The sequence below is a fragment of the Vipera berus genome (genome assembly GCF_964194415.1).
Source record: "Vipera berus genome assembly, chromosome: 2".
NCBI lineage: Eukaryota > Metazoa > Chordata > Lepidosauria > Squamata > Viperidae > Vipera > Vipera berus.
In genome coordinates, this window is record NC_138203.1 from 210,603,593 (window position 1) to 210,629,883 (window position 26,291).

The window sequence follows — 26,291 nt, forward strand, 5'->3', positions numbered from 1 at the left end:
TATCAAGCAACTATAAACATTTTCCTCCATAGGACTGTTGTATGTGCTTAAGATACCAAGTTGGCATTTAGTAAAATCAATAAATATGAAGCATTTTTTTTAATATTACACTTCTTTCAAATAAATCTGTGTTATGTACTGTATATATCTGTGTAAATATAATTGACATCATATTTATTTCTTTGAAATACCTCAGCCTCATGTTGCTGGATAGTTTATATAGTAGCGTAAAAATAGGTGCATCAGTCACTGAGGAGGAAGAGAAGGAGTTGGGCAGACAACCTGTGCAAATCTTGCAAACCCATTTCTTTAAGTTACTTTGGCTTTGGCATCTTTACGGCTTCCTCCCCTGCTGCTTGAATCTAACCAAGGTTTCTTGGAATTTCCCCAGTTCCCCAATAAACACCCCAGGAATTAAGGCCAGGCTGAACCTGAGGCTTGCCTCTCTGTACTCCAACAACATGTCATGAGAGAAGGGAGAGAGGCGAGGAGGTGTGTTGTTCTTTTTCCATAAAGCTTTTCTTTATTATTATTATTATTAATAATAATATTTTAAAATCCTCATAAATACTTGACTTGGCAAACCTGTCTCTTAGGAAGTGGTCATACAGATTTGAGGTAGAAAACCCGGTACAGACAATGTATCAAATTCACTCACATAGGTAGTTTAAATACATCCAACATAAAAAACAACAACAACAACAACAACAACAACAACAACGTGGATGAGAGTGGAGGGCGGAAAAAACGGGGAGGGAGAAAGGAGGACTTGTGTATTGTTTATTTACATGTTTTCAAAGCACTAAGCACAGTCCAGCCAAAGGGAAGCATGGTTATTATGCCCCATGGATTTCAACGGGAGGATTATAGTAATGTGCTTAACTCTTCCGCTGAAATCCATGGGTGGTTAGAAAGTGCTTAACTGTGGCCGACCGGGCGCGTTTCCCGCCTCCTTCAGAAAAGCGGGAACCTCCGAGCTGTTCCCGCCACCGCGCCCAGATCCAAATCTCAGATCGACGACGACGACGACGGCGCCGGTTTTAGCCGGATCAGCTTCGGAACCGAGAGCCTCTGACGAGAACCTCCCGCACCGAGGCGCTGGCGCTGCAGGGAGAGCAGAGGAGAGCCGGGAACGGGCGCGGCTGCCCAGAGTCTTCCCCTACCTGGGCCCGCCGAAGCGAAAAGGGCGGCCGATCCTCATCGTGCGCGGGCGGCGCGGCCAGTGCCAGCTGGGGATGATGGGAGGGAAGGAGGTTGCTGCGGCGACGAAATGGGGAGAGGGGGGGAGCTGTTTGGATCGCTGCTGGCGAAATCCAGGGACAAGCGAAGAGCCCTGTTGCTTGACGAGGAACGGCGGTCCCGCGTTGCCCCCCCTCCCCCCCTTTCTCCCTTCCTTCCGAGGATAGGTGCCTACACGGCTTTTCCGTTGCTCGTTAGAGTCCTCGCCTTCTCCAAGCACGGAAATCAGCGGCGTCCAAGAAATCCAAGCAGGTCGGTTGGAAAGTCACTCCTCCGCCTCCATCCACTCTTTTAGGGCTGTGAGGTTTGTTGTTGTTGTTGTTGTTTTGCTTTGCTTTGGTTTTGAAAGAGGGAGATCAGCTCTCGCGCTTGGGCCGTCTCGAGTCGCTATTCAGACGCTCCTCGATCCCCGAAAGAGTTAACACGCGGAGGACGACGCACCCTGGTACCGACAAATTTAAAACAGGGAGTGGGAGACATAAACGCTTGGCTTTCCAACGAGGTTCCCAGAAAGTAGAGAGTTGCACGGACAGTGAAGCACGTGTGTATGAACGGGTTCGGATCCAAGTCCAGCCAAGGCGTTGCAGGCTAGTTTTCGGCCTCCCCTCCTCCTCCTCCTCCTCCTCCTCCTCCTCCTCCTCCTCCTCCTCTTGTAGGGTTATAGTATTCTCCACCGCGGCTCCGACATTGCACAGGCCCTCCGACGTTTCGAAAGCAAATGAAGGGAATTGCTGCACGGCTGCTCTTTGGCCCGGCAGGAACGAGGAAGAAGGCGAGATGCGAAGAGCCCCGCCGAGCCGTCCCGTCGGCTTCGGTTCGCGACCGCAGATGTTAAGATTCTTCTTCGTCGCAACAGGAACTCCACAGGGTCATTGATTCAGTTCCAGCGCCCAGACCTGCTGAGGCCACCCAGTCCTGCCCTTAAGCCTTTTTTCGCCTTGACCTAAAGCTTGAGAATATCCCACGGGCTGCTGCAGAAAAGTGATGGGGAGGGGGGGGGAGAGAGAGAAAAAAAAACCACACAGTTATTTTACAAGAAAACTTCGTCATGATTATCAGAAGTGGGAGTCGCAGGGGTGGAATACAAGAAAAAGCAACGCGTCTTACTAAGTCTCGGTCCAGCCCAACCGAAAGGCGCCGATGGACGGCATTTAAGGCCGGGCTTAACTCCGAGCAGAGGCTAATCGTCCTTAATCGGTATGAACACAGTAACCCCGCAGCCTCGCCCGTTGCACCTTAGCAGCCCACAAAGACAAGGCAGTGCCTGATTGCATTTTGGTTATCGGATGCCTCTGTTTTCAAATTTCCCTCGAGAGGCTGTAAATAAGAACCCAGCCTTCTCCCGGCCTTTTGGAGTATTAGATTATCAAGCGGAAGGCAATAAATTCCTTGCCTTTATTAACTGCCTTTTTATAAATATCGAAGGCCGTGTTTGGTAAACGCCACCGGCCCTACTAAATTATCTTCGTTATGAGCCTCTAATTGCCAAGGCGGTTTCAGTAAAAGTTTGGGCTACAGCACTGAATAAATAAGAAAGTTTATACAGGCTCTTGGAAAATGTAAACGCAGAATGTTGAATATGTTTAAGTTTTTTTAAGAAAAAGAAAAGCTTATTTTTAAATAACTCATTTGCTGGATTTTGAAATGTGCCTTTTCAGTCGTTTCTTCTCCATTATCTTTTTTCCAAAGGTAATACAAGAGATCTGAAACTGAATATAGTTCATCTAAAAGGGGGGGAGGGGAGATACTTCTCACCCATTGCATACCTCAATTGGGAATCCAGTTGTCCCGCAATGGACAACTGACAGTATGTGTGTACATAAAACACTATAGTATTGTATGCAGCGTATATAAATAACATACACACAAACAGATATGGTGAAAGAGCGATCAGGACTGATCTCTGCATAATTGTATGAACTTTGATTAGTACAATCTCAACAACAGGCAACATAGACTTTCAAAATCTTCGACCTTGATGCTTGTACTAGAATCTTATTCTCCTCAGTCTGCCGAGTTGCAGTAAAAGGAAAAGGCTGGATCGCTGTTGCCTTTCATGTCGGGGGGGGGGGGGGTTGTCAATGGCTGCATTTTCACCATTCCATAGGCAGAGCCATAGACAGCTGTAGACACTGGGCAGAACACAGTTTAGCAAAACACGGGACCAGGGTCTGTTTTGTTTAACGAAGGGGGAAAAAAGAAATCAAATCAAATCCGCAGAGAGCATCGACTATTGTTTTGCTTGGAAAGGCTCCACTCTTGTGAGCATATGTGTGTTGGTCGCAAATTGCAATGTGGTGTGTGTGTGTGTGTGTGTGTGTGTGTGTGTGTGTGTGTGAGAGAGAGAGAGAGAGAGAGAGAGAGAGAGAGAGAGAGAGAGATTTTCCAGAAAAACATACCCAGCCGGGCAGCATTTAAAACGAAAAAGAAAAAATCCATGCAGAGAACTTTGGACGAATTTTGAAACCTTTAATCTCCTTTGAAGCACTAAAACGAGTCCTTCGGCAGGGAGTTTCGGCCGCATAGAAGAAACCACGCAAAAAAAGGAGATGCAATGGCTTAAGAAGAACTACAAAAAATGGTAAACGATTATTAAGATCCAAAAATCTAGGTTTGGCCAAAAGAGCTTCAAGGATTGCATTACATTTTATCCCCCACCCCACCCCCCATGGTAAATCTGACAGCTTTCCGACTTCGGAACCCATCCATCAATCCGCCTTCCCACACCCACTAAAAGTGAGGTCCTTTCTTTAGAAAGAGCGCGGGAGGGGAAAAAAAACTTTTCGCCAGCTGTCAAAGGAGCCGGAGCTTTGGAGTTCTAAGTCTTCTCTTACCAATCTTATTCGGCGGGGACTCAGGCCGAGCGTAGCCCGACTTAATTCCGCGCAAGCAAGCAAGAGATACAGCAACGCCGCCTCCCTTCTGGAGAACAAGGGTTGCGGGTACGCTGGGAGCTTTCGGACTAACCGCAAAGCCGCATATAATCCCTAGTATTTCCGGCCCAGGTGCATTTGTACGCTGGCTGTTTCTGTATCACAGGGTGGCAGGCAATCGCTAGCAAAGGTTACGCTTTGACTGGCCAAGTGTGCTGGATGGTAAATCCTAGCTCCCTCCGTTTTCTGCCCTGGGGGTGAAGAGAAAACACTGCCCTGAAGAAAAAAAAATGTGTGGAGTTGGAGCTTCCAAGAGAGAAACAGAAAAGGGGACGTTTTGTTGCAGCCTCTCAGGGACCTCAACCCGTTCTCTTCGATATTTCCCCTCCATTTCCGTCCCCGTTTCTCCGTCTCTCTAAAACGTCGGCACCGTAGTCCCCCTCTCCAGCTCCACAGGTTTACGACGGCTGTAATTTTGAATAGACTTCGTACCCAAAGAAATCACCTCGCAGGGGGGAAGTGATGCCCGCCTTCCCCAAAAGGCAGGCGGCTTCGGGCGCGCAGGCAGGCGGCGGTCAGGCGCTTCTCAACCCCCTTGCAGAGGTCATCTCACCAAAAAGTGCCTTGGGGCAGAGGGACTCGGCGGCTCAGGAGTTGCTGGCTACGGCTCCCGCTTTGGCGTCGCTCGAGCGCGGGGATGTCAGATGCTCCGTGCGGAAAGGCCAAGACTGGACCAGCTCCGGCCTCTTCCCGGCAGATCGCGAGGAAGGACGAGGCGGCGTCTTTGCCGCCCGTGTGGGCAGAAAAGGAGCCCTGGTCCCGCTACCGCAGTTTTGGAAGATCCGGTTCCTCGTCGAGGGGAACTCGTGAACGGGAATTCCAGCCAAGGCTGCGCAAGAGCCCCTCGCTCTAGTCTAGCCGGACCGCCGCGAAACCCGGAGCGCTTCGAGCGCTGCCGCCTCCTCGGCTTTCCCGAAGGGCAGCCAGGTGGAAAGACCTGAGCCGGAGGGACCGGGGCAGTCGCGTTTAGGGCAGCCCGAAATCTAATGAAGTAAGGCGAGGCGGAGAACTTGTAGAGGGCAGGGAAAAAAGAAGTTTGGGTCCCTTAATCCTCTGCCCAGTGCTTCCCGGCTGATCCCACGGAGAGGATTTTACTGCAGAGCGATGCTGGACTGGGGCCAGAAGTGGGGTTCACGCAATACACTCATCTAGTTTTCAGGTTTTGTACAACGTAGTGAGTACTGAATAGTAAACTAATGGCCCGGGCTGATTTGGCAGTATGAGATCCACGGTAGTGCATTCATCCACTACTACAGAATCACTTCTATCACTTCAGTCTCTCCTTTGAAGATATTCCTTGCCACTGCTTCACGTTTAACCCAGAGGGCCTGACAATCCTACATTCTGGAGCCACCCTTTCACTAGGTGGGAGCTGTAGCTTAACAGAGGCTGAAAAACTGCCTTGGCCCTTGAAGGGACTGGTGCTGCAGACCCTTCAGTGCCTAAGGAGATTACTGGCTGGATGAAACCATCAAGAGGTGGGGAATTTTTGTATGCATCTTAAGGAAACCAAAGTCTTCAGATTGAGAGTCAAAACCAAAAACCTGCCAGGAGTGAAACAGAGCATCTTTGCCTGTTGAATGCCCACAGAAATATTGCTGGTTGGAGAAATATTCCTTCATATGTTGCAGGAATCCAGATCCACCAGCTATTTTATAATCCAAAATACTGTAGGAACTTATTAATTCAAGAACTAGGTTAAGCCTCATATATGGTGGACCTTCCGTCTCGTTGGCTTTCCTTTCCCACTTACAGACTTTTCACTCAGTGAATATCCCCCAGCTACAGCATTCCTCAATTGAAAATGAACTTTTCTTTTGATTCATGAAAGGTAAGTACGGGGCATAGGATTGGCCTCCAAGTTAAAAAATAAAGCATTCCAAGATCATTAGAATGTTGAAGTATATTCACTTGGAAGTTAGTTCATGGGTTTTCTATTGCGTGTTCAAAACTTTCAAAAATAAAAATGTGTGAGAGAGTGAGCTTCATTCTGGTTTTATAGGGTTGTATGGTGTTGACCCAATCCACTTAAAACAAATAAAGACCTAGCAGTTGTATTTGATAAATGTAGTAAATGTTAAGATTAGTGTCAATTTTTAATGTTTGGCTTTTTGGACAAACCCAATCTCCTTTTGTGTTAACCTGATATATGTGTACTCACAATTAAACAACTAGCTTATTTATGTAGCTGGTTCTCATACCACCAAACAATACTACCAACCACCTCTAAAGCCACAGACTGCCCCTTCTCCCGAAACTCCACTTTATTACTGGATAATAAAGCAACTCTACAGTTGCTTATCTGCAAAATTCATATTAATTGACCACAAAATCATTTGGATGGCCACTAAAATTTCATAGTGTTTACTTTCAGACTACAGCACAGGAATGATGGGGTGCCAAGCATCTTTACAAAATTCTTAGGTTGTTAAATAAATAAAAGCTTGGTTTACAAAACACAATGCATCTCAAACAAGCAAATCACAATTTATATTAACATGCTTTGTGAACAAACTCTAAGCACCAGTGCTATTCAGACACAGCCACCAGTATTGCAATAGAAACCTCTGGCTGTCTATGGAGATTCTCAATCATCCAGATCATGCTTGTCCCAAAGGTACTTTTTCCAAAAGGCAACTGGACTTGGTGAGTTTTCTCTCTCTCCTTTGAAAATGTTTCATTTTTCGTCCAAGAAGCTTCTTCAGTTCTTTGAAAGCAAAAGATTTGTAAAGGAAAGAAGAAGAGGGGAAAAACAAACAAACAAGAAAGTCCAGTAATTTTTCGGAAAAAGCATCTTTGGGGAAATCTATAGGTGGATGGTGCCAAACCAGCTGAAGATGGGCAGGAAGTAGACGCTCACATTTCCATCTCAGACGTGTCACATGGGAAATAACAAAAGGGATTCCATTCTTTTTTTAAAAAAAAACATATTAACGTTGTTGTTTTAAAACAATGTATGTCTAGTGCCGTTCCACTGCCAAAGTGTTACTTGAGATTTTAGTTCTTTCAGAGAGTAAGCAAACTTTCTAGCTTTGTCTAACAAGCCCAGGGGATCAGATCTGGCATTTTAGGAGGCCCCTTAAAGCAAGGAATGAATGCAGAGGTGCTCCTGCACACGTGTCAAGTTCCCGCTACCCGAGGACACACCCCAAGTGCTGCGGCGAGGATGCCACCGCGACTTCTTCATGCGCTGTTTTGACGTGTGAGGTGAGGTATCCACGTGCTGACCTACCATGAAGGACGCGAGCTCCTCTAGGCACAGGCAGAGTGTCGGCCAAAGTCTGCGCCTGCCGGTCCTAGAAAACGCCCTTCCCTCCAAGGCTCCGCGGGAGCCCCAAACATCTCCCCCTCCCGCCCACAACCCCGGCTTCTTACCGGCTGCTCGCGCTTCCTCTTGGCATCGCGGGGCTCGGCCTTCTTGAGCTCGGCCTTGAAGCCCTCGGCGGCCGGCCCGTCCTTGGCGAGCACCTCCATGAGGTAAGCGATGTAGCTGGTAGCCAAGCGCAGCGTCTTGATCTTGGAGAGCTTGGTGTCGGCCGGCACGTTGGGGATGCACTCGCGCAGCTCGGCGAAGGCGCTGTTCAGGCTCTCGGTGCGTCGCCTCTCCTTGCGCGGGGCTCCAGGCGCGGGGCCGGCCCGCCGTCTCCCCGCCAGGCGCCCGCCCAGCTCCGACGGGCTGCTGCCGTAGGACGAAGAGGGAGAAGCCGAGGAGGTCAGCCCGGCCACAGCGCAGACCAGCTCCGGCGGCGGCGGCGGCGGCGGCGGCGGCGGCGGCTGAGGCGGCGGAGACAGCTCGGCCGACGCTGCGCTCAACAGCCAGCCCTGCGCGAAGGGCCGGTCGGACGCTGCGGCCGCCGCCGCTGCCGCCGCCGCCGCCGCCGAGAAACATCGCGCAGGGGGCGGCGGGGGCGGCGGCGGCGGGGGCGGCCCGAAGAGAAAGGGCTCGTGCAGCAAAGCGCTGTGCGGGTGATGGTGCGGGTGCGGGTGGCCCTGGTAGCTCCCCACCACGTTCATGGCGAGTGCCTGGCGCTAGGAAGCCATGGGCGGACGGGCGGGCGGACGGGCGGGCCCCTGGGCGCCTCCACACCAGCCCCCCGACCGCTTTTTAGCCGCTCAGCTCCGCGCCTCTTCGCTCGCCGCCTCGGCCCTCCTCAGTCCCTACCTTCCGCTCGGCCTTTATACCGCGGAGGGCTTTTGATGTCACGCAGGGGAGGGGGAGGGGGAAGAGGAGGGAAGGGAAGGGAGGGGGGAGGATAGGCGCGCGCGCGCACGTACGGACGCACGTAAGCGTCCTGGCGGCGGCGAGGAGCTCACCCTTGAAGCCGGACGCCCGGCCGGGCCCATCCGCCGGATCTTTGCAAACGAGCCTCTCTCTCTTTGTCCTCTTCCATTACCCCCCACCCCCCACCCCCACCACCCCGGTCTGTGCGGACTGCGGCGCGAAGCGCGAATCCGAGGTCCGAGATCTTCGGAGTCACCGGCGAAACTCTTGCCTTTCCGGAGACCCCCTCCGGGTAAAAGACTCCATACTAGACTCAGCCTGGCCGGCTTTACTGCCAGTGGATAGTAGTTAAAGCAGGGGTCTTCAAACCTGGCCCTTTGATGACTTGTGGACTTCAACTCCCAGAATTCCTCAGCCAGCTTTGCTGGCTGAGGAATTCTGGGAGTTGAAGTCCACAAGTCATCAAAGGGCCAAGTTTGAAGACCCCTGCAAGGCTTCTCCGCCTCCTCCTCTTCCTCCTCCTCCTCCCTGTGTTGGAGACCGAAACTCGTTTGTCCCCAGCCTGACGTTAAGGGCCTGGGATCGCTGCCCTCGCTCCCGTTCTCGGTTCTCTTCGCTGGGGAACCGCCAGAATCGCTGCTCCCGGCCACTCCTGAAGGCCGCGCTGCGCCTGTTCAAGGGGCCAGAAACTGCCTCTCCTGCTCGGCTAGGAAGGCCCGAAGCTGATCGGCGGAGCGGAGGCATCAGCCGTGCTGCTTCCTACCGAAACGCGCTTTCCTCGCGAGGCAGGCTGCGTCTCTTCTTTTGTAAGGAGATTTTTTTTTCCCCAACAGTCCGGCTCCGTCGAGGCTTCGGCTGTTTCTCCCTGAGAAGTAGGCTCAATCTTAAGAGGGATATGAGTTGCCCCAGTACCCACTGCAACAAAGTAATAATAAAAGACGAGACAGGGTTGTTCTAACCTGCAGGAATTTAATACTGTAGAGTAGACTACTTATTTTTTTCAACTCTCGGTTATCCCCGAAATCAGTCCACGTCTACATCCGATAAAGATGGTTGTATTTAGGGACAAACTAATTTCACTACTCTATAAACCCAAGGGGAGGGAGATATTTTAAATATCTCCAATGAGTAGCCCACATATATTCCAGATTTTCTGTCTTCTTAGAATGTTTTGATTTGGTGTGGGAGAGCTTTCCACCACATCTGTACAGTACTTTGGTCGAGGTAACTCCTCCAAGTTATGCAGTACAGGTTGAGGCTTTATCCTTACTGTCAATGGGACTCTGTTGTCTTACCTTTTAGGTGAGGAAAATGCATTTCTTAATCTAATCTGAGCCTGGAATTTTCCTCTTCCAGCCATTCGGAAGAAGGAAGGATTATAATTTGGACTGGAAGAAGTTTGTAAACATGAGGTGAAAGCCACGGTGTTCACTCTGAAAAGAGGGAGAGAAAATCAATGGCCATGTTTTATTAGTGCAATGGAAGGTTTAAATGTTAATGTGCAAGTTTTTAGGGACCCAAGCATTGTTCAAGAGATAATCTTTGTTACCCTGCAAATATTAGACTTATGGTGCAATTATCTGCCCATTTTCCCATTGTGGATCGGGAGAAAGCTCATCATTGCCCTGATGAAGGGCAAAGGCAGACAACAAGGTAGGTAGTATTTATTCAAATATTAATGCTCTTGCTCTGTATCATTCTGGTGCCTTGTATGTAGTAGAGAATAAACACTGAAAACAAACTAAAGCCCACAATGTAATTTTAGTGGAACATTTTTAGTCAATTTTATTAGAAATTAAAAATCAGGCTGTGAAATTGGTAAATCATTCAGACGACACACTAAGCACTTTGCTTATAATGGGACTGAACGCATACTTAATACTAACTGCATTTTCTCCATATGAATCATTCCTGTTACAAAGAAGTAACTGACTAGAAAGAAACCTATAATACTGTACACAACAGTCAGAAATAAATCTAATTACAATCAAAAAGGTTACTTCCTGTAATGGGGGTGCAGACATTACAGTAGAAAAATCCAGACTAGAACATACTTTAACATGCTTGTGGACATGCTTGTGGATGTGTGAAATTTGGAAGATTCCCTAAATCACTCTTTATTCCTGACATTCTGGACTGAAAATAACATGGGTTTATAGCAGATCTGAATTTGTTTTCTAGGTAAGTGAAATTGTCTTGTGCAAAGCATTTCTGTACCTGAATGTCACTGTTTAGAATTCTCTGTGGATCAGCCACACTGCTTCTCTAATCACTGATGAAGTTTTCTATTAAAAACAGAACTACAAAACAGACCAGGAGAATGAGAGAAAGTGAGTGTGTGTGTGTGTGTGTGTGTGAGAGAGAGAGAGAGAGAGAATAAAATCAAGTTAGAATGAAAGAATGATCAAATGGATCTGTAATCAGTCCACCCACCCCACCCACCACTAACTTTCATTTGCCTGCAGCCAAGTTTATTTTTCTAGGCTGGTGGACTTTTGTTTTTATTTTTCTCTGCTGGAGCACTAAGAAAGCCAATATTACTGTTTTCTGGACCAGCTTCCAACAGAATGCAATGACTGTGTCTCCATTTGAAGTGCTAAAGCTGTCTTCTCCAACTACAGAAGCCCACCAGATGCATTGATTCACCACTCCTACTAGCTTTTTTGAGGATGGAGTGTCCTCAGAAGGGCATTGGGATTGTCAAAAGAATAAGACTGATCTCAACCCAATATTTCTGCAAGAAATTGCATTGCATTGCATTCTGCTTCCAGGGGTGCCTGGTCACGATATCCATTACTCCATTTGCCTGTCCTCCAGAAACATTGAAGTGTGTGCTGGTTGAAGATTACGGTAACTGTAATCCAATGTGATTACAGCTGATTGTGAATGGAGAAAAATATTTCATTAGCACAGGCATTAGAAAAAAGTGAGATACAAATCTGCTGAAAAGATGATTTCAAGGATATCCTATCCCAGAACAGTTAACTATGAAAGCCAAAAAGATTAGTCTGAAGTAGGATACTGAGATGAAGAAAAACAGGCCAGACCCTTCATGTTTTGACTGGTGGTCCTCTCCTCCCAGACTTGGGGGTGGGGGGGGGGCTGTCCCGAGTCCCCTCGGATTTGGAAATGTGCCTTTCCATCTCCTGAAAGGTTGGCTCCTATAGCGATTGGGAGCTTCTTCTACCTTCGGAGCCCGCCTTCGAGCCTCGAGCCTACAGCACTTGAGCAAAGAGACAGGAAAGGAGCAGCCGGATACAATTCGCAGGGCAATTTTTCTAGTCAATAAGGACATTTACCTTTTGGAGAGTATCCAAGTGGGCGAGCAAGCTCCACCCTAGTTTTCAAAGGTTTGCTCTCCACTTCCCTCCCCCCCCCCCCGGCCAGCCCTACCCTGTGCCCTCCTTCGCGCTCCCCATTAATAAGATGCTTTATATAGAATTATATTCAAAACCTGAGCCTGGGAGTCACAATTGCCTCGCCTAGCACTGCCTCTTCGGGATATTTCCCTTCTCCCCCCTTATGTTTCCCCGTGATTCCCCACCCCCACCCCCCACCCCAGGCCACCGCGAGATCTCAGAAGACGCTGCTCCAAGGAAGGCGAAGCGCGGAAAAAATTCGTTTCCCTGTATTCGGAGCGTAGGGGCAAGCCAAGCGCTGGCCTACCCAATTCTCAGTTCCACTCTCGCCTCCTCTCCCTCCACCACCACCACCCCCCGGCACGTTACTGTCTGGGAGGGGCAGGTCCGCTCCCCCACGGTGGGATCGCAAGACTTCGTGAGTGGCCCTGCAAAAAAAGCCCCTCTGCACCAGAGGCTGTTTCTGCCAGTCGCCCTTTTCGCCGTTGCTTTTGGCAGAGTGACCCCGAAAGGACGTGGGAGAGCGGAAGGATCGCCCTGCGCAGTCCTGGCCTCAAAAAAGGGTATATCGACCCCATGCCCTGTCTGCAGAGGTCTGCTTGGATTGCCGTCCGAACGGTGTCGGGAAACGTCCCTTCCTCCCCCTACCCCATCCACCCCACTCCCGTGGTCTGCATTTCCTCTGCCAAATGCGACTCAGAGAGGAAAGCGGCGCCGGCTTAACTTTAGGTGCCACTACAGCATCTGTATTCCAATCCTCTCCCCCCCCCCCACGCCCCAAACCCGTGCGCTGCCGCCGACTCTTGTGGCAGTGAGTTCCACAAGGGTGAATTGGCATGCGCTACCTATGGGGATAGACGATTTTAAAAAAAAAACTTGGTCGGAGTCTCCGCCTGGCCCATTTTCGACGCCAAGATTCAGCACGCCGATTGCCAGCGAAGCCGTGGAAAAGCGAAGGGCCTCTGGACGTGGCCTAGCTGCCGTTCCCCCGGAGGAGCATCCTACTGGGCAAGATCGGGCCTGTTGCTCCTTAGGATTTTTCATTCGTCTTCCTCTTAACCGGTATATCTACCCCCTTCCGCCCAGCTTTCTCTTCTCGGGGCTCTCGAGGACTCGTCCTCCTTCGCCAACCAATTTCCCCCCCCCCAGGAAAAGCCCGTGGGGGTCAGGGACCGATACGGGGCCCTCCTGCCCAGGGAGAGACGGGCAGGGCAGAAGATGGGAGACCCCTTGCAGGTCGGGGGTGAGGGGTGGGGAACAGTGGCGGCGAGCCTGGCGCCGGGAAGCTGGGACGAGTCGTCTCTCGGGGGGGGGAGGGAAAGGAGGCGACGCGGAGCTGCATTTCAGTCCCTGTCCCGCTCCCGTCTGGGCCACGCGAGCCCCGCAAAGCGACCGGCCAGAGTGAGCAATGGGAGAGGGCCGGACCTCAGCCGCGGCCGACCCCCCCCCCCCCCAGCAGCGGTGGCGGCGGCGGCTTCGTCGCGCCGCGCTCCGGGAGTTCTCGGCTAGCCGCTAGAATCTCGCCCGGGCTTTTTAGCTCAAGGAAGGGCGAGCCACTTCTGGGATTGTGGAGCTCCGCGATCAGCACGTTCAATTAAGATGAAACGTTTCAAGAGCTTGAAACCGGGCAAGAAAGGGGTTTCGGAGACCATATCAATCCATTTCCTCTCCAGCCCCACACCACCCAAATTATTTTTCATTCTAGAAGTCTAATTAGGAGCCGGCAACAGTCCTGTTGTAGTGACTGCTAGGTTGGGGTTTGTTTGTTTTTTTAATGGGATTCTGGCTCTCTTGCGATCCTAGTGAAAAATCCCCCGCCGGGATCCCACGAACGCCTCCTACCTCAGAGCCTTTTGCTGCAAAACAAAATCACCGGGTAGCGTTTTAATGAGCGGCCGGATTAATTTTTCCCCCCAAAACATGTTGGTTTCTAAAAGCTCAGGTTTCCAAAAATAAAGCAAACAAATAAACAAACAAAAAAAATACGGTGAGCTTGCCACAAGGGTAAGGCATCTGTTTGCTCTGAAATAACTCAGATTGTAGCGCTTGGTCCGATTCACATTCCCTCTCTCGCATAAAACTTTCCTGGAACGTTCCTACCCAGGATATGGTGGCTTCTTATGGCAGTTAGGTCATCTTGGTCTTCGGAAAAGGGTACTAAACAAAACCTCGCGGCTGACTAAACCAGCGAGGTCCTCAAATCTTGAAACCAATCCGATTGAACGTGTAAAATGTGCTGCAGAAAATGGGGGCTTTGTGCCGCGTTTCGTTCAAGGAGTGGGGTGTTAACGCATTCCCCCTCCCCCATAGCGCATTTGAAAGGGAATTATTGTATGCACATAAATACATATGTGGAATTTAGAAGATGAGGAAAACAGATATGCAACCACCACACCTGCTGTTTTCCTCTGCAATCTTCCACCCTCATCTCTAATTCCCTTCGTTTGACTGCTCGTTTGATTATCGGGCGAGTCAGAACAGACCGGAATCGCCCGAAAGTTGGTGCTTCTAAGGTTTATTGGTCACGATGAGGTTTGCTTTGGAGTAAGTGGGCTCCAGGTTGTGGGAGCTGTTTACCTTTCTCCCGGAATTTGAAACCTTCTCACCTTCGCTGCATTTTAAGTCTGCACCAACAACTTTCACCGACCTCATGTCATACTAACGTGGTCATTGAAGAAGACATTTCTGATTCCTCTCCCCATTCGCCTGGCCACCGCGGAGCCTTATCATCCGTGAAGATCCTGGGCATTTTATTTTATTTTTTTGCTACAGCCACGAACCAGCCTGGTATTCACTGTGTGCACATTGGTCTTGCTGGGTGCCTCTTCTTGAAATCTTTCGGGTAGTTTTAAAATCGTCAGCCTTTTAAAACCCAGCTTTCCTTAAAGCTTCATACACAGGCTCTTTGCTATCAGTCCTTCTGTTATTTCCCACCACCCCCTTTTTCCCTTCCAAAATTAGCCATAAAGAAAATATTTGCAATTTCTTCAAAATTGAATTTGGAATCAGCCAAGTCAAATTTTATTTCTAACTATCTAATTTTCTCTAAAAGTTATTTTTACTGGAATCAGCCACCTAGATCAAAGCACCTAGGGCTAAATAATTTATTATTTGCTGTCGCTGAAAACATTATTTTTATTCCCACAATTTCAGTTGGAATATGAAGAATAAAAAAAAACTTGTTACTGTAACCTCTTGTAATTATTAATATTTATATTCTGGCTGGATTGGTTTTTTCAAAGTTTTGTGCAAAATCAAGTAAATGGTTGCAGATTGTCCCTTAACAGTATACAGAATGAATTAGACTGTCCTATAAATTCATAACAAGTTAAAATTACTTTTTGTATCAGCGCACATGGCTTACATGGAAATATTTCCTCATTAGTAGAATAATTGTTTGCACATTTTCTTAGAAGTTAGCTCCATGCTTATACATGCCTTAATGGATATACATTGTTGTTTTGTTAATAAATGTCACTGAAGTATATAGGACCCAATATGCTATTAAGGTGTGGTTTTACATGTGTGGGGTTTTAGATGTGAATCTCCATTTTAACTGGATTGAACTCTGTGGTCATAACGGTTTTAACTATTTCTTGTGCCTTATTTGCTCAGAAGTTGTCAGGGTTATTCAGATTAATAGAATTGACACCCCAGTTATGCGCTTTTGACCAAAAACTGGTCTGTATTTTACCAAACAGTTGCTGTCAGTCAAAGCTGAACACCACAGATGAATGGGGTTTCCCTTAACTCTTTTATGATTGTATGCAAAAATTCCTAAACACACACACATTTCCCCTATGCACAGAAAGGACCACTGCAATTTTCAAAGTAGTTGTGAACATAAATAATTGATTTTAACTTGAGTGTCTGTAAGGATAATTTAAAAGGGGGTTGTTATTTCAACAATTAAGGAATGTGCACATTTCTCTGTGTAGAATCACATATAAAGACATATATGGAGAAATACATTTTCTTTTGCTACTATGTCACAAATACATAAACACACACACACACACACACACACACAAAATTGCATTCTTTTCTTAGAAATTCATACAGCCGTTGTTGATGATTTGACCATGGTTTGAGAAGGGGCTGTTTGCATATGTGGGCACACCAAAGGGCATTTACTTGGTGTGGATCTGTGAGCCTCATGGGGCTTCAAAAGCAGCATGATCTGGAGAAGGGCCAAAGTGGATTTTGACTGTCTCCAAATAGTCCCGCCTGGCTTTCTTTTCTTCAAACATTCGATTTCTTGATGTTTGAGACAGAGAAAAGCCCCAAAGGAAAAATGCCAATAACATTCCCAGAGAGTCTTTATTAAATCTAGGTATGCTAACCATTAAATTGTGTTTTTTTTTGTTTTGTTTTTAAATCATACTGTAATTTAAAAATGCTTTAAGATTGTTTCCTGGTGTTTTAAATGAGTTCACCCAACTTCACAAACCATTAATGTCTGCTTACTTTGGAAGGGGGTACATTTGATGTGACTTATTTCAATTGCAGCTCTGGTCTCTGGTGGACAGATAGCCAAGTGCTCTGTCTCCTTCTTTGTTAAGAAATCTGCCTCCACAGCTGATCAGGAACAACTGTCTTCAGACTTTTCCTCTCTAAAGCCATTAATATTGTGTAAGAAAGTTGTAAAGATGCCTTTCTAGCTCTCCCCATTTTTGTTTCCCATCTACTTGCCAGATAATACGACTGATTTGCATTATAGGACTTTCCTCTACTAAATTCCACTCCCCCATCCTCTGAAATGAAGGATATGGACACACTTGTCCTTCATTTCCCGGCTTATTCACCGGAACCCAAAAATACCTAGGCCAAGCAGAGAGTTCCCTCAATTGCGGATTTGAGAAAGATTCTGCAGATCTTCTAGTTCAGCTCCATGTTCAGTACCTGGTCTTCAAGCTAGATTTTCATTGTTAGCATCAGCTGAGAGGCTGTTCTGTCTCTGCTTAAATTCCTCAAACACGGCAGGAAGGTAGTTTCTTTCTCAAACAGCCCAAATATTTTTGGATGATTTTTTTTGATGTCTCAGGCCCTGAAGGTGTCTCTACACATTTAGTGTCTACAATGAAAAATGTATACCATCACCTGCTGTGACACGTTTGAATTTCCTTTGGATTTCTTGATTACTAGCCTAGATAGGGAGTCTGAAAGAAGATCTTCTTTTCCGAAAAGTAACTTTTTCCTGAAGGTGCTGACTTTCTCTCCAAACAACTTTCAACAAAATGATGTTTTAATGTGGTTTAAGGAGCATAGTGCACTTATTTTTTCTCCAGAGTGCCAGATAGCTAGGAAGCCTCTGTGTTCATTTGGATTTACATCCTCGGAGAAACTTAAGTGGTGAGACGACCCCTCACCTAATGAGAAAACGAGGGACAACCCATCAGTGTTATCACTAACCGTACCAGTATTTGCATCATGAGCATCAACATCAGAGAGATTATATTAGCCCCGACTACAAGCGGGGTGGCCTAGCGAAGATTGTCTACTTTGGTATTAACTGGATAAACGTTGTACTGGATCACAGAGCTTCAGAGAGAAGTTTTTGTTTTTTTTACTGAAGGCATGGGGTTGGGAAGGGGGGCACTGTTTTCAGGGCAAGAGATTATTTCTTCCAAGCACCCTGCTTCGGTTTGCAGTTACACAGGAAGCCACATTCCGAAGCGCGTGTAAATTGGATTGCAATTCTATTTTTATTGTTTGGGGTTGTTGTTTTTTAGAAATGCTTATCTTTTACGGTTTGCTTTTAATATTGCGAGCCGCCCAGAGTCGCTTCGGAGCGAAATGGGAGGCAAACAAATATAATAAATAAAACAATAATAAGTTGCAGCTCTCGACAAAGAAAAAGCGCCGCTGGTGAAATGATTGCCGTGAGCCGCTTACTTCCGGATATAAGTGGGGAACAGCAGCAGCAGCAGCAATATTGCGCCTGTGGGCCACGTCGCGGTGCCCTTCCCCAACGAGTTTACACGGGAAAAGCACGTAAAACGGATCCGATCCAGCCTCCGTTGACGTGACGCCCCACAGGTCGTTTTAAACACGCAAGTGCAGCATTCCCGACTTCCGGGCCAGGAGGGCAGTCCGAGATGCCCCGAGGGCGCCGATTTGCTAGTAACAGGCCCAGACCTCTAATCAGACCCAGATCCTCCAATCGGCGTTTGCGGGAGGCGGTTCTCTGAGAAGCGGCTCCCTCTGGCGCTTGCGGAGAACGCCGCCGGCCAAAAGAGGCTCCTACGGGCCTACTTCTCTCGCCCACATCCGAGCTTTGGGGGACATTTCGCCGCGCTCCGTTTGTTGCTCGGATGATCAGCCGCTGCTTCGAAATGCGGTCGGGTTCCTTTATCTAATCGCGGCCACTGGCTCCAGACCTGGCTAGCTGCAGGGAGTCTGGCCCTAAGGAATCCCACTGATAAGGATCCCAGTTTGCGGCAGGAAGAAAAGGAAGGATCCCTCGGGTGGGAAGAGGAGCATGGATCGCGAGGGCGCTCTCGCGTTAGCTCGCACTTCAACCGGGAAAACTCTTTTTTTTACATTGTAATTCCTTCTTCTGGGGAAAAAAACACACAAATCTGATGACAATTTATCGCTGTTATTTTCAACTTTTCCCAGTTTTCACATCCTCTTGTCCGTTTGCTGTTCTGCTGTTTCCTTTCTGGTTCTCTTGGTGTCATTATTCCCCACTCTTGAGACGTCACTGAAAAACTGTATAGAAATTAGAAATGTAGCTCAGAGACCTCCCCCAACTACCTTCCGGTTTGTTCAAGTTCAACTCAATCCTTCTTTGGACCAAAGCCAAAAGTTGAAATTAGTTTATAGTTTTGTTTGATCTGGTAGGACTGTGCGAGATGAACTTGGTATTCTGGTGAAGGATTTTTAAATCTAACAAATGATTAAATCATAAGAGATCAAGTCAACGGGGAGTGGTAGGATATGAATGCAGAATGCAAAACTCAGATGCTTTTAATGATTATTTTTCTGTGAATGGTCAGTGGCAGTTTATAGAATATTCTTCTAAAATCTGCTTCTGGAAGCCTCCAATAACATGCTAGTGCACAAATAAACAAGACATAATGGTTGAAGAGCTATTCACATGGGAGAATCTTTATAATAAATAAGGAATTATAGTTAAGAACTGAGTTTGAAAAAAAATGTTTCAGAATTGGGAAAGGAGTGAGAAAGGGAAGCATATAGTCCCCATACTTGTTTAATTTGTTCAGCAAATATAAGAATGGCAGGATTGAAGGATAGGACAGCTGGAATCAAGATCTAAACATATGTGGACAATACCATCTACTTAGCTGAAAAGGAAGTATTAATTTAGTTAGTTATTTGATTTGTCTGACTGCCCAGCTTATCTATCATAACTCTGGACGGCTTACACCAACAGCAATAAAAATGCAAAAAATAAAAACCAAAATCCAAAAACCAATTCTTTGTACTCTAAAACAACATTCCCCAAAAGCATAACCACTAGGCTCCACCCTAATCTTAAGTAAACTAAATTAAAAATGGAGCCTAGAAATATGGGTTTCTTAAATTAAGAATCCTTAAATTCTTAAATTAAAACAAAGGTAAGGTTAGCCAGCACTGACATGAGTTAGGGAAATCACAGTTGGCAGCAAAGTAGTGAAAGTGCAGTTAAGTTTTATTTTCTCAAGTTCAAAAATAGATAAAAGATGAGGAAAGGGGGTAAGAAGTAACCAGGAGATTATTACCATCAGGAGAAGGTAATGTCACATGAAGAATAAGGACATCTGTAAGACTGTAAATATCAGAATTGCTGAACCAATATGATTATGGATAGCGGAAGCAATATGAAACTTAAAGCTGATCACTGAAAAAGAGCACGAGAAAAGCAGATAGATACCTTCAAATAATAGATTTGGAGATAGTTCCTAAGAACATCGTGAGGAAGTACAAGAACAACCAATCAATCATTCAGGGCTAGATAAAAGCTGACCATTCTCTTAAGGCAATACCTAAGCAGGCAAAAACTCACATATTTGGGGCACTTCACGCAAATGGAAAAAGCAGCTATGCCTGGCAAGATTGAGGGCAATAGGAAAATGGGAAGATAATATTTTAAGCGGAAGGATGGGATTGGGAACATTCCTGGAATATCTTTGGAAGGCAGTGGATTGTCTCTACAAATAGGCTGGGATGGACAGTATTTGTCAATGCAGTCATTATATGCTCTGCTGACAATGTCATCTATTAATGTGACATACTGTCATTTTTATGTCAAATTTGTATCCATTTACTCTGTCTCCATTCTCTTCTGCAAAATATATCGCTAGCAGATGACTGCTAGATAATCAGGCAAATGAACACTGTCCTTGGCAAAATGCCTGGAGTTGCTCGAAAACTTAAAAAGGCCAATCACTGTTTAATATAAGGCAAACGGCTCTCCGTGTATATCTGCAATCATATGCACATTTATCTGAAAAACATGGCTTATCTCTAAGGAATGTTATTTAGAAATAAAAGCCACAGACACGAAGGGATACACTGCAACTGATTACTGCTTATCTTTTAATTGGATTCACTCTCAATGTAATCTTGCAGATACAACATTGGAGTTTTATATAAAACAATAAGGAATTATTTACACTAGTTTGGCATGTCCAGTGGAACATACGCTATGAAATAGAATAGAAATAGAAACATATGATAACATAAATTCTACACAGACGCCCTACAGTCGGTACTTTTCGCTGTGCACGCAGGGCTGCACAATCCTACGTTCGTTGATTTCACTTAAGCTCATGTTAAGAGTATATGGTATTGCTGCTGCTGTATTAATATTGTATCGGATCGGTTTATGTATGAGGATTAACCCTGGCAAATGGCATCAGAAACAATTGTCATATATAGAATTTGTCCTGTTCTCACTTATGAAGGGTTCCCCCCTCCCCGCTCCTTCCTTTTTAAAAAAAAGTCGATCTCTTACGCAGCGCCTAGAACGTGATGCAGCGCCTAGAATTTATTTAATTTGGTTTTCGACGTGGAGCGGGAGAATCCATCTCCCCAACTCTTCGCTCAGCCAGAAAGTTCCGCCAGCCAAGCTTCTCAATCTGACCAACCAACACCTGTTTTTCCGACTGGAGCGAACAGCAAAGAGAGCGTTCGCGAACGCTTCACCAACCAATCAACTCTTTTGAATGAGAGAGTGGCCGCGTCTCCCTCTCGACCAATCACCGGCTCCAGCGCTGATCTCTGAATTCGGCTTCGACTCGACAGCGCCTCTAGAGGCTGGCAACCCGCTGCCGAACCGGTTCTCGCTGGTGGCTGGTGGGGGCTTTTTTTTTTTGCCTTTGCCGGAGGCTGCATTCTTGGGCGGCGTCTCCGTCGCCGCTGCGGTCCAGCAAAAGTGAACCCTGGCACGTCCTGTGACCTTGACGCCACCGCCAATCCCTACTCCGGACACCGTTATCTAAATAGGGCTGTAAATCAGGCCGCTGTCGGATTGCGTGCCATTGCAGGGGCTCCATAAAACGGGGCTCTGCGCCCGAGCTGTTTACATTGCAGTCCCGTAAAATATTCCCCCTGTCTTTTGTATTAGCGTCTCACTGTAACATCCCGTAAATCACGGCTCGTCCGCATGAGGAATGGCTCAACCTCTTACATATTTTTAGAGGCATAAATAATGTCAATTGGTTGCCATTATCTGCTGCAAAGAGAAGGGCTGGAAAAATCGGCCCCGTGGTGTGGAAAAGTTATTACTAGTAGGGCCGCGCAAGCCGGAGGAGACTTAACATCCGGGCCCTGTCCTGTAGCCCTAGCCGTAGAAAATGGAGTTTGTCTGGAAAGGCACCCTAGGTGCTCCGGCACCCTGAACTTAGCCCCACGGTTAGGCCAATTACTTGTCCTCCCGGGAATCTGCTTTCAGTAATAATGATAAACCCGGTGTTGCCTCTGAGAACGTGCCGAGTTATCACGGTGGAAAAGCTCGTTAGAATTAGGCAACGCGGCTCTCGTTCCTAGCCCTGAGTTAAATCCAAACATCGCTGTATTCATAGAATTCACTGGTGGGAGAGTGAGATTGTGATCTGATTTATTAAGGGAGAACACTGGACATAAATGAGTGCTTACACGTGGAAGAAATGGGCAAAAGAAGACAACGCCTTGCTATCCCGCATTTTCTGTTTCCCTTACTTGAAGCTATAGCGTTTAAATGGCTTCCTGGAGTTCTGAAAGGATCTTGTCTTCTCGACCTGTTCATGGCTGGTCACTTTTCACCGCAGTCCCGAAGCCATGCTTCTTCCAGCTGTATTACGCATTCTTGACATATAAATTAAATATAAAAGGCCCTCTGTTATCTAACAGGCTGAAGTTTACTCTTGGCTGTATAATTCTACTAAGCCCCTTCTTATAATATATTAGGTTAAGTGTTCACTTGACTTAAACGATAGATTCATTTTCAAAGCCCAAGCTCAGCTTTGGGATGGTGAACATAAATGTTCAAGAGGAGAGCAGTTTTGAATGTACACTGAGGATCTTTTCCTTATATCTATTTATTTAGAGCATTTTAAAGCCTGGCTTTTAAGTTTGCCAGATTTCCTTAAGTAAGGAACAATTGCCAAGTTTCAAGTATTTATTTATTCAGTTTATCCAGTTTATAGGAATATACATTTGTTTGAAAACAGACACAAAAATCAAACAAACAAAGCACGAGTCATAAAAAGTCTGTTTAACAAAGATAGACTTGTACCATCTTGAAAAAAAGTCTTTTGCTGAATCTGTTGCACAAAACTGCTTTTTCAGCCACAACTATGCTCTTGGAGATACTCATTCCTAAATTGTAATGGATGGTACATGTGAGAAAAGTGCAGTTGCATCAAATAAACTAAAAATTATTTTAAAGGATATGGATTTTTTTGTTACTTTAAAGAAATAAAGAATAATGCTTTCTATTTAAAAAAAAATAGAAAGGATGTGTGTCTCTGCCTCATGCAGCCCAGGTATTTTCATCTTAGATGACTTGCAAAAAAGATTTAAAAGTTGCCACTTCTTCTTCCATTTTGGAACTGATTTCATATGACTCTGATTACATCCACAGACAGCGAGTGCATCAAATGTCGGGGTCTATAGACCAAGCACAACATGATTTATCCGTATTTTTGTCAGAACTTTCAATAACTTTGAAGTTATTGAATGTTAAAAGGTCATGGGTCAAGCGAGTAAGGAAGAAAATGACAACCATGTTGTCATGCATCAACCCTGTTTAGAAAAAAATGGCAACCAATCTGAGCATTTAATGTAATTTATATAATAGGTTATCTATGGACCCTCATTTTTGGTACACCCTGTGTATATAATCATTTAGGTTGCCATCCCCATCACACGCCTTCCAAATGTGTTGAATTCTGATTGCCTCTACTAGACACCCCTGGCAATTGATTTAGAAGTAGGAAGTCTCTGAGTTCAAAACGATCCTCAGCCATGGGTCCTCTGCAATCTACCTCATAGGGCTGTTGTAGCGATATCATGAAGTAAGTTCTCCTTGTAGAAAACCACCCTGTAGGGAAATGTAGCTCATAATGAATCATAGTATGTTATGTAGCTTGATGTGCCCATGTTTCATTCTTTAAGTACATCCCTTCATGAAATATGACCTAATATCATTTAATCCATCTATGAAATAAGCAAAGAACCAATCCAAGAAAGTTGCATTTTCACCAATCTCCAAAGCAGTAAAAGAAAAGAGTTTACACAAAAAGGAAGCAATTCTGAAGTCTGGTCAGGAGTATGAGTGGAGATGGGGTGGACAAAAAAAATCAAGCAATCAAAACACCACCCCCTTTATGCTTTTTTAATGTAAAAAAGGGACAGGGTTTTGATTACATGGTTGCAGCTAGCATCTTGACCCCCCTAGTGGATTATTCTGTTCTAGATGAGGGTGCTATGGTCAATATTATCTTATCCCATTTACCCACTACTTTACATGGAGCAGAGTTTCCTCAGGCTGGTGATCCTGATCTCATCAAAAAAACATGTCTGCTGAATCCAAAATTTCTGGCATATTTATGTACTGTAGTTAAAGTATTTTAAAGATAATATTCAGACTTTCAGTTGGACTTGAAAACAAATTAGAAACGGGTGTACATTGAAACCACCTTCTTCAAAAAAACAAAACAAAAACAGTGCCTTTCCTATCAGCAGCACTTCGAATCAAGAGCTCTTGGGAGACAGTCCAGTTCATTAGATATCGTGAAGGAGGCTGAGGGACTGAGTTTCTAGGATTCCTTCCCTTGAAAGATCTTAAGTAGGTCTCCTATCTCTGAGCCAATACATGAAAAGAACACAAGCCAAACGATTCCTATCTTTCCATATGTTGTGGTTGGAACCTTGCATCTCAAATTAGCTCCACTGGAGATTGGATAATGTGAACCTTCTTCATTTGTATAAGAAAGGAAGGCAAATTGCATGTTGTTGAAATAGGATAAGCAATGAAACAGGAAAACTCTAAAGCAGAACTCCACAAGCTACATTTGAGCACAGTGGACTTTTCCCAAAAAGTCTGGAATTCCTGCAAAAAAAAATTCTAAAGGAGAAGAAATGCTTACTGCACTAGTTCAATCCTATGTTATGGATATGGCTGCAGATTTCCATCCCTAATTTATACAGTTAATTAGGTAAAGGTAAAGGTTCCCCTGCACATGCGTGCTAGTTGTTTCCGACTCTAGGGGCCAGTGCTCATCTCTGTTTCAAAGCCAAAGAGCCAGCGCTTGACTAGACGCCAAAGGCGCATTGAAGCTGTTACCTTCCCACCGTAGTGGTCCCTATTTTTCTACTTGCATTTTTACGTGCTTTCGAACTGCTAGGTTGGCAGAAGCTGGGACGAGTAACAGGCGCTCACTCTGCTATGCGGCACTTGGGATTTTGACCCGCCAAACTGCCGATCTTCTGATTGACAAGCTCAGCGTCCTAACCCGCTGAGCCACCACGTCCCTTATACAGTTAATTAAGGAGACCTTAATCTAAGTTGTTAGTCACCTTGGAATCTGATATTTCTAAAGTTTCAGGAACCTAAGAAACACAACCTTAATAGAGCCCCAGATTTATCTTGCTAAGTGAGACAGTTGTTAGGTGCCCCATTTTATGATCTTTCTTGCCACAGTTATTAAGTGAATCAACGCAGTTGTTAAGTTAGCAACTTGATTGTTAAGTGACTCTGGCTTCCCCATTGACTTTGCTTGTCAGAAGGTTGCAAAAGCTGATCACATGACCTTGCGACATTGCAACCTTCATAAAAATAAATTAGTTGACAAGCATCCAAATTCTGATCACGTGACTATGGGATGCTGTAAGGATCTTAAGTGGAAATAGTCATAAGACACTTTTTTCAGTGCTGTTGTAACTTTGTTACAGTTTTGTAACTGGTCACTAAATGAACAGTTGTAAATCAAAGACTACTTGTATATTGAGTTTAGAATATCAATTAAGACATTTCACTTTCTCAAAGCCATTACCATACTCAGTCTTTCTGATCCAAGTCATATGTGCAATTATAGCATTTTTGCTGTTTACATTGGGTAGATAGCCAGCTATTTGTCTGTCAAGAAAAGTAATCTATTTATGGCAAACCTGCCACTGGCACTCACTGAATAAATCACAGCATAGCAGAACTTTATGGAAAAAGCTCATTTTATTTTCCATGTACATCCATGTTCATTTATTACCTTCTAAGTTATTAGTCCTGTAAATGACACAGTGTTTACAGGATTTTTAATGTCATCAGAAAAAAATCACAGATCAGCTTCCTTTCCAGTGTATATTTAACGTGGATGAATGTGCCTCTAGGAGAATTCAAACAAAAGAAAATAATGGTTTATTTGAAAAGTAGTAGTTTACAATTTAGGCAACATCTATATTTGTATTTACTGACCTTTGTAGTCCACAGTAGCTATTAATTTATTTGGGATACTGTTGTCTCTAAAAATTGTGTGTTTTGATACAACTTGTTACATCAGTTTTCTTTTTAATGTCAATGTGTTTGTTTATACATGCACACTTTAATTCAATTCAATTATACATTAGTCTTGTAGGACCCAGTGTAGATCTTCATATATTATTTATTAGTAAATAAGTCCACCTCATGTTCAAGATGATTTACAATATAGCTAAAAATAACAACTGACGTTTCTGCAATAACAATTAAGCAACTGACACAATACATTAGCATGTAGAAAATCTAACAATTGTCTTTGGAAATCCAGTGCAATTAGTGACAAGTATTATTCAGACAATGGCATGAATAGAAGGAGAACCATAGATTTTTTTCTACCCTGCAAAAAACACCTTTTAAAACATAATAATTTTTTTAAAAGAAAAGTTGTAATGATACGGGGAGTGTCAGGTGCACTTCCAGAAATAAAACTTGCATTGGCTAGTTACTACTGGACCTTGGTCTGAGACTTGTTAAAAACACAACATGACACACATTATAGTCATGATAATACAATTTAAGAAGTCATCACAAGATTAACATGTTGCTATAACTTTCATCCTCCCCCACCCCCTTTT

General features: G+C 45.4%; 1 protein-coding gene across 1 annotated transcript; it reads right to left on the minus strand.

Moving 5' to 3' along the window:
• Positions 1-2,108: 2,108 nt before the first annotated feature.
• On the minus strand, positions 2,109-8,186 carry HAND1 (heart and neural crest derivatives expressed 1; the record flags this gene model as incomplete). Its single annotated transcript, XM_081321648.1, has 2 exons — positions 2,109-2,210; positions 7,548-8,186. The coding sequence occupies 2 exons, from the start codon at positions 8,184-8,186 to the stop codon at positions 2,109-2,111; spliced, it is 741 nt and encodes a 246-aa protein (XP_081177774.1).
• Positions 8,187-26,291: the final 18,105 nt, after the last annotated feature.